The sequence below is a fragment of the Trachymyrmex septentrionalis genome, unplaced genomic scaffold, assembly GCF_001594115.1.
Source record: "Trachymyrmex septentrionalis isolate Tsep2-gDNA-1 unplaced genomic scaffold, Tsep1.0 scaffold80, whole genome shotgun sequence".
Taxonomy (NCBI): Eukaryota; Metazoa; Arthropoda; class Insecta; order Hymenoptera; family Formicidae; genus Trachymyrmex; species Trachymyrmex septentrionalis.
The window spans coordinates 427,208-436,890 of record NW_017305988.1 but is presented as its reverse complement, the minus strand read 5'-3'; the positions used below and the strand labels follow the sequence as shown (position 1 = coordinate 436,890).

Genomic DNA, 9,683 nt, shown 5'->3' with positions numbered 1-9,683 from the left:
CAAACGATACTATAGGCAATTGATTTGTAGCTAAACGGAATCCCCCATAGATCTCATTGGAATGGAAAGTCGGACGCCCATAGATATGGAATGGATCTTGTTTCACAGCGATATATACATATAACTTTATTCAAACATTTTTGGCATTAAACTTTTTTATCGATGAAAATCCAAGGGCATTCATTTGACATCATTTAGAGTATTTCTGCTAAAATTCACAATGGATGTTGAACGTTTTCGGAAGTTCATCACTTGTAGCATATGTTTCTAAAAGGGAAGGCCGCTAAACTTATAATTATTTGTAACCCGTGAAGTAACATCCATATGTTTCGCATATATTATATAAATAATTACATATTAAGTTGGCTATATATCCTTTTAAGGCGTTGTACACTAAAGCGTCACATCGATAGCAAGGTTATGCAACACCGGTATTCAATACAAGCAATGATTTTTTTATTATGTTCACAAATGAAGTATGATATAATATATGTAATGTATATGTGATCAACTATACAAGACATAAATTATTGATCCTTCCTTTACATATCCCGATCCTTCCTCTGCCCATCCCGATCCTTCCTGTGTCCGTCCCAGTCCTTCGCATTGCTAAGCGAAGTACTTAATGCCTTCAAAAGAAGTTTTGTCGTTACAATTTCACCTTGGAATTCATTTTGGAGAAGTATGTCTATAAATTGAAATAAGAAAAATTTATTGATAACACAACAATTTTTGTAATTAAAATATTACTAAAGCTTCTTCATTAAATTATTTATGTAATAATAAAATATTCATGTGCACCTTCTATACATGCATACAAATGTTCGTCCTTCATGAGGGCTTTTCCGGGCGTTACTTTAGATGCTGTATATTCTATAGCGACATTGCGTGTTATAACCATTTTAATCATGGATGTTATATTTTTAGATAAAGTGGTGGAATAATCCACATAACGGCGGAGATGCTCGCACTAGAATGATTAAGTTTATATTAACGAAATAAATATAATACATAAATAAGTATTTCTGAACAAAGTAATTGTGCTTATAAAATTCGATCGAAAATCAGTATCATCGTTAAGACGATCATTGAAGTTTTTAAAGTCTTCTTTATTATTAAATGGAAGTTTAATATTATACTTTTTTAAAAATATGTTGTCCAAGTCTCCATTTCTATTAGACTGTACTTGGTTTAATTGTATTTTGTTCTTTACTACCTTCATGTTTTCCACAAGACTTCCTACTTTGACTGATAGTGAATCTAATTCTGTAACCAAATTCAATTACATGTGCACATACGATTTAAATATTTAAACAAAATATTTTTTTTAAACTTACTAATATTAATTTTTGCAGTTTCTTTCTCGAACATTTCCTGAAGTTTTTTCCAAATTACACTGTCAGTACTAAGAACATTCGATCCTATAATTCGTACATTATAAATAAATTTGTACCAGAAAATACAATACCTTTCGACACAAATGACTAATAATCTAACCCGTTAGGATGTTTAAATAATCATTTAATTAATGTAAAATTTAATTATTATAAGAGAAAAAATTTATATACATAACATTTCGACTCATAGAGCCTTCAGTTTCGTTAACATAGAATTCCTAATTACATTCTATTATACAGATACAAAAAGATATCCTTGGACATGACAATATTTAACAGCATCAGAAAAATTTTGTATAGCCATACAGCCTCTTTTCTTTGAACTGCTGATTTATTTCATACCATGACTATCATTTTTAAATATTTTGACTATCACAAATGTTGGATTTAATGTTAATTCTTACTGATTAACGAGGATTAGTTATGAACTTGATATTATATTTTGACTACCTTATTGAGGACATGGTGTATCAAAAACTATATTCCATCTATTTCCATGGTTTCGACTAAGATGGCTGTTTAGCAGACGATATAGATCATTATCCACCATTATTTTATATCTTTATTTTTATCTATCTGATAGAATGTAATTAGGAATTTTATGTTAACAAACTGATGAAAGCTCTGAGTCGAAACATATGTATATGAATTTTTACTCTTATAGTAATTAAATTTTATATTAATTAAATGATTATTTAAACCTAATGGGCTCGATTATTGGTCATTTGTGGAAAGGTATTGTTTTTGCTGTGCATATATTCGAGCGTTATATTTTTATTTTGTTATTAAATTTGTGTCAATTTTAAAATTATTCATATTACATCATACCTGCAGTTGAAACATTGATGCTTTCACATAAAACGGGTATATTGGCGTCTAGTAATATCTCCAAAGGTGTTTGCTCTGAAAAAAAAAATCTGAAATATATTTCCAAATATGTTATTATATCATTTAGTTGGAAAAAAGATTGATCCGATCCTTTTCTCATTCCAATAAGTGATGGGTCCATTAGCCTTTTTTTAACAAAGGAATATATGTATTATACCATTCCACAAATCTGTCACAGTATAGCTTTCTTTTTCTGCGGTTTGTTTAATTACATTTTCTTTTGATACATTCAGAGCCGGCTTAAGATATTTTTAGGGACAGATGTTAAAACGAAGCCCCCTTTATTCATAAGAATTGAGCATCTGTTATTTATCCTTGTTATTCACGCAATGCTAAACAAGAATAAAATGATAAACTAATTACTGCGTAAGCTAATATACGATGCATCCAAAATGTTAATTTCCAGATTTAAAAAAAACATATAGAAATGTGTACTTTTTTGATAAATATTGTGTGTTTTATTGTACAAAAAAAAATGCAAAATTAAAAATTTTAATTATTTATTTGCATTCGATTATTTATTTTTATCAATAAAATACAATTTTAAGCTAAGGAACCCCCTAAAAAGATGGGGCCCAGGGCTGAGCCCCCTTAGAGCCCCCCTTCTTCTCTTAATTCAGCTCTCCTAAATATATTGGACGGTTTTTGGGCAAATTCAATCTTAGCTAAAATGAAACTGTAATTCATAGCTAATAATAAATCTATTAATAATTATCAAATGCATAAATTATTATTATCACTATTACTAATGTTAGTTTGATCATTTAAAATATTTTCATTGATTTCCGAAAAGTGATTTGCATCACAATCAATCCACAATATTTTCTTAACCTTTCACTAACATCAAAATTAATGGAACTCCGTTAACACTAAATATTCATAGAAAGTTCGATTCGTATTCTCAATATGCCGAATATTCCGGAACAGTAAAAGAATAATTACAGAATGTGCAAATGTCGATGAAATATTTAGAATATTTTATGAATACTCCTTGTATATATCACAAAAATTATGCGAGAGAGCAATATACATTTTCGCCAACAAAAGATAGCGACGGAGAATATTCATGAATAAAAATCACCTGGAAAAGAATATAAAGAGCGCAGCATTTCGTCTGTGAAGTGAGCTCTAAAGTGAGCTCCAAGATGAAAGCATGAAATTTGTTCTTTATAGACATAGTACAATTTTGTTTAAAAAATGATTCAAGAACTGGATCTGAAATTTCTGGAAAAATTAAAATTTTTCGGAATATATATTGTATAGAACATTTTCTCGGAATATTATATGTAACGATATATAAAAAGAATTTTTAACCAATATTTGAATGTTTTTACATTTTTTTAATGAATATTACAAGAATATTTAGAGTTAACTGAGTGTATGCACTTTCTTGAATATTGTCTGAATAAACATCAGTATTAATATCTTCTTTGTACCACTATAACTTGGTATATTACATACTGTATCTACTTTATTTAAATGATCAGATTACAATTTTTTATTTGTCGATATTTTTGCGCTCGGAAATTTGCTTTTAGTTTATTAGATTCCATTGTAAATAAATATTAAGAATACCTCTTTCATCTCAAATTTTAATAAAAATACTTTCAATCGATGCATTTTCGCGTAAAAATAAGTTCGACAAGAAAAAAGTGTAATTATTCAGTTTAGCCTACGTCACCTCAAAAATCAAATTTGATTTTAATTGAAATTAAATTTATTCGTGTTTTTGCATAAAACGAAAGACTCTGACAGAAAAAAAGCGTCACTCTGTCCTGTGAGCCTGATATTAATCATTAAAGTTTATGATTAATCATTAAAGTTTCAGATTTGGAAATCTGTCACAGCTACGAAATACTGCGATGCGAATATGCGCTGCTATATTTACATTTATTGTAGTAAAACATGCGTTTTAGGTATTTCTCGCTGTAATGTCCTTATCGCATTACGCATTGGAGATTGAGGAAATTGCGAATTGAAGATTAAAATTCGACCAATCAGATTATTTTAATTTTAGTTTATTTCGTTGGCTGAATTATTCTAATCCTTAATTCGCAATCCTCAATCTCTAATGCGTAGTGTAATGCGGGCATTAGGGTGCTTTTATACATAATTCGCAAATTGCAAAACGTAGTTCATAAATGATGACGCAGAATGACGATCACTCCACGCAAGGTACACGCAGATGAAAATTAACTGCACGCAATGAAAAGACAAACGCAAATCTTCATTCTATGTCTGCGTTTGCGAATTACGTTTTGCGATTTGCGAATTATGTAAAAGCACTTTAATAGAGTGTACGAAATTCGAGGAATAAATCTAGAATATACTAAAAATAATAAAAACTGAACAGATTAGACAGATCTTTATATAAGTATAGGTAGAGCGTGTATTAATTTAAGGATTCTTATTTTACATTTTCTGTCCAGTGCTCATTAAATTTTGTGAATAAATTACTGTGAATACCAGTTTCCATATGAGATGCGAGTCTGCCATGGGCCACGTCGGATTTTTAAATAATTTTACTGTGAATGCCAAGCCATTTCCATATCAGGTCCATATCAGATGCAAGACTAGGTCTTTTATGGGCTATCAGATTCTTTCAAGTGATTATGGCGTAGTAAAGTATCGTGACGCTGCCGAGGACATTTTTATGAACAGATAGCATTATCATTACTATGAATGAACAAGTAATATTATGATTTTATTTCAAAATTGATCATTATACTGTCATTCATAAAAAATTATTCTCGACAGTTTGCCATTGCTTTTCGAAAAGTGATGATAATAAAATCATCTTATAGATATTGTGGGTTAAACCTGGATTTTTGATATACAGAACAGTTATGCAACTCTCTACATCACGATCGTCAAATTTTAACTATTGAATAATATAATTAAAAAAATGTCTCACTTTAGCATTGCAAGAAATTAAAAAACGAAAAAAAATAAGAAATTATTACTTTCTAAGTAATGGTAACGCATTATTTTTATTATAAAATAACGTTTCCAAATTTGCTTTAGGGAAATAACAAATGTTGACAGATAATAACTTGTTATGTATAAAAATATATAAATGTAAAGGATTAAATTAAGCGCTATTCGTAAAATAAAAGAACGTTACGCAATTTAATAATTTGAAATTATTAAATACTATATGAAAATTATTACACATATACTGCATTTCACATATTTGAGTAGTAATATATGAAAATATGATATATGAAACAGGTATACCATCACGTGACAAACAACGTTAAAGAAATTAATAGAAAAATGTTCGTATATTTGAATATATATATATACTGTAAATATTACATTATTAAAAATTTTATTAATTACATAAAAATTTCTTATTGACGATAACGAATGCATATTGAAATGTTTTATAATAGAAAAGGATATTATTTATCGTGAGGCATTGAATTAAGATAAATTGTTCATAATATTTGAAGCAATGTTTGTGTTTTCATTTTCTTTTGCACAAAAATAACATATTATATATATATATATAAGCAACATGGACCCAGTAAACCAAAATGTAATTGTTACATAACTTAGGGAGCAGTTATATAATTTAGAAAGAACAATGACATATTTCATGGAGACGTAAGCGGACATGTAAATGTCACATTTTGAGGGTACTTTAAAAATATATATATTCCTTCGGTGCGTTATATAATCATAATAATTATTTAAAAATGTAATCTAACACACACGTAAATCTTCTCTCTCAAAACACATGATATAAATACAACTATGATCTTTCAACAATTTAACGAATGTTATACTGTTACATATAAAATACATGTATAAATAAGTTGAATTTATACAACTTCCAGCCGTTAGCAGTGCATTCTATTAATAGAAGACGCTATTAGTATTTTTTGTGTCATTCTTGTGTTCATCCTTATTTTACATATAATAAACGATATAGATGGAATGACACAAATAGCTCTAATTCTAACATCTTCCTGAACACAACAAATGCTGCAGATTGCTCACGATCAGTTCAAAATTGAATGTTACATATCTAACGCATCTTTTTTTATGCACATTTTATTATTTATAGCGTCAATTTTTATCACTATTGTAGTCATTTTGTATAATATATATTTTATATAGTATAGAAGTATGTAAAAAAAGACGTTTATATTACATTGCAGTAATAAATATATTAATGATATTTCATGACACAGAAATGATGTGTTCGAAGCTGCTGATATAAAACCGTATCAATACGATATATTTATTGTTTCAAAATGTTATATGTAACATTCTTGATATTCGTGTAATATTACATCTAAGTTACATGTTGTGATTTGCTGGAAATAGTCCATTATAATAAAAATTACTCCATCATTGACAACATCACATTTAAAACTATTATATATCTGGATAAAAATAGTAATGATAAAATAATTAAATATTCACACTTGTGTACTGTATCAATTGTAAAGCAACTGTTAAAGATAAAAAGCAGTATGAGAGTTTAATCCACATATAAAACGGGAAATTTTTACATATCGTTTTACAACAGCACGGAAAATTATTGTTACTATTATTATGTTATTACTATTATATGTTACTATTAAATGCTGTATACATTATTTTTTGAGTATCAATACGTATTTTCAATATCAACATCGAAAACATGATCAAAACATTCTAACTTATTCCAAAATAAATAAATAAAATGTCATCAAAGAGTATTTATTTGTATCTCCGAAAAAATACACACACGACGAAATGAATGAACACTCAATTAACTACACTTTAACAGAGTCTAATTAAAAGCAGATTAATTCATTTTTCAAGAATAAAATCTTTATAACAATTTTCATTTTACAGTGACTTCACCTACCTTTAAATATTTTAAATACTTATAAATTTCTAACATCTGATGCATCTTTGTGTGTACGTAAAATACACTTTTCTTAACGTACATCTCAAAATTGAGCAATAAATTATTTTATTATTCACATTTTTAAAAACACTGTCTCTTTATAAAAATTAATGAAACATTACCATAAAAATTTTAATAATACTAATTTTTAATAAATTATTTTATTATTCACATTTTTAAAAACACTGTCTCTTTATAAAAATAAATGAAACATTACCATACAAGTTTTAATAATACTAATTTTTAATAAACGATTTATTAAAAATTATTAGGACTATGAATACACAATAAGTAAGAAAGAATGCCTATATCGGTCGAAGCTGGATCTTGAGTGCTTTAAATAATTTTATGTGAATTTATATACTATATTATAGTCTCTCTTGAATTGCACGCCAAATTGATTTTTCAGACTTAAAAATGCAATTGAACTATGCTATAGTAATATCATAAATTAAATTGACAAGCAATTTAATAATTTGATGTTCAATTGCATCATTTTTAGGCATCATTTTTAGCAGATCTTAATGTACTAAAAATCTGTAAATAAATTTATTACGAAAAATATTACCTCCAGAAGTCGAATCTGGATCTCTAGCATTCCGCCAGCATCCTAATGCGGGGTCTACAATAGACTTTACGACCGTTACGACTTCTATTGATTCGACTCCGCATAAGTCTTTAAGACCAAAGGGATCTTAGTAATATTCCTCGTAATAATCGATATGCAGGAACATACATTTTTCACGCAGTGTGTATAAGCAATAATAAATTAAATAACTTAAATGCTAATTTTTTTACACGTCCAAATAGATTTCAAAAATATTATTCGAAAATAGAAACACTTGATTAGTTAATCATTTCAAAAAAGAATATATAATACAATATATAAGAACATATGACTATAAATTATTATATATCATATTTTCTTAATATTCGACTAAATTTTTCTTTTCGACTAAATTTTTTTTTGTAAAAATATGAGACAATAACAAATAAAATGTATTAAATTTAAATTTCGTATTTAAAAATAATGAAGATTAAAAGAACTAATTCATTATTTCTTTTAATGATCAAAATAGCGTTGATCGTGTACTGATCGTGACTGATTGCGTGGTCAGTCGATCAGTGAATCAATCGAGTGGGATGACACTATGGTACACATTATGGTGAACCTTCTTCATGTGTCGCTGAAAATTGCATCGTTGATGGATCCTCTTGTTACAGTAGGGGCACGAGTTTTGCGGCTCCATGTTGCATTCTTCTCGTAGATGACGGTTTAAGGTGCTCTTGTTAACGTAAGATTTAATGCCGCATTTGTGGCAATTATACCGTTTATGAGGAAGCGCGTTCCGCGATCTCTGCTTCGTTCTACCTGTAAACAAAATTCAAATAGTTATTAATACGTACGATATTCATTCAGCATTCGACAAATATCTGCTCGTGATCTTTATGCTGCGTTGTTTACGCGGATCGATTAAGACTCGTTATCTTACCTTCAGTTGGTTTTATTCAAATTATTGGAATTCAAACGATAATGTTTGTGGTTGATAATGATTAGTCTTGACAATTCACAGGAAATGGCATATTTGACAAACCCAAAAACATTTATATATTGCTTGATGTAAAGGACTGTAATTATCTCTTAATTATAATATCAAAAAAACATTTTTAAAGCATGTAACTTTCATTTTATTTGTTTCAATATGTATTATTTTAGCATCTTCCAAGTCTTCAAGTCATGTTCTTGTTGACAAATCGTCTCATTTACAAAAATAATAGTAATGGAATATGAAACCTTCGGTTATTCAATTGTGCGCATTAATTTAAAATACGCATATAATATAATTTTATAAACTAGCAATATACGTATAAACTACAATAAAACACAGTAAACGGGATCATATATAAGGCCTCGATGAATTTCATTTAACATTCAAATTACAAAAATTAGTCAACTTATCACAGAATTATTTTGATCACAAAATTGAATTTAGCGAAAAGAGATCTTCCAACGCTGCAGCCATCGATCTCATCAAAATTCTTAAATGCTAGCATACCTAATATTTTATATACGACAGTCTAATTGTGAAAACCCTTTACACGTACAGTAAGATAAAAATTCGAAAAACTGGCCATTCTTGAAATTTGAATAAAACAAATGCGATTTCATATTATAAATAAAATGAAGAATCTCTAACTAAATTATATAAAGGCTTCATCAATTTATTTCGATTTGGCAAGGCAATGAAAGTGAAAAAGACACTGAATCTGAAAAATTTTGTTTTGTTAGCCAATTTTCGGATTTCTATCCCACTATGCGGTGATTATAATATATTCTTATTATGCGATAGCACATTAATGAAATTAATGACTCTTAAATAATATATAGGTTAAATAATATATAGGCATTTTAACTGCCCCACTCTGTACATAAGAACAATGACGGACTTATATCTTTGATCAAAGTTAATATTTGTAAAAAATTCTTTCAA

General features: G+C 28.0%; 1 protein-coding gene across 5 annotated transcripts in view; it reads right to left on the bottom strand.

Moving 5' to 3' along the window:
• Positions 1 to 539: 539 nt before the first annotated feature.
• The window catches only part of LOC108754628 (longitudinals lacking protein), a 226,807-nt gene continuing 217,663 nt past the window's right edge, over positions 540 to 9,683 (bottom strand). For all 5 annotated transcript variants that reach the window (XM_018497066.1, XM_018497069.1, XM_018497065.1 and 2 more), the window contains exons 7-11: positions 2,226 to 2,300; positions 1,338 to 1,421; positions 1,049 to 1,266; positions 802 to 970; positions 540 to 688 (exon numbers count right to left, since the gene is read on the bottom strand). In XM_018497066.1, coding sequence (XP_018352568.1) covers positions 543 to 688; positions 802 to 970; positions 1,049 to 1,266; positions 1,338 to 1,421; positions 2,226 to 2,300 — 692 coding nt within the window. In that variant the 3' untranslated portion in view covers positions 540 to 542. The remainder of the gene's footprint in view (positions 689 to 801; positions 971 to 1,048; positions 1,267 to 1,337; positions 1,422 to 2,225; positions 2,301 to 9,683) is intronic.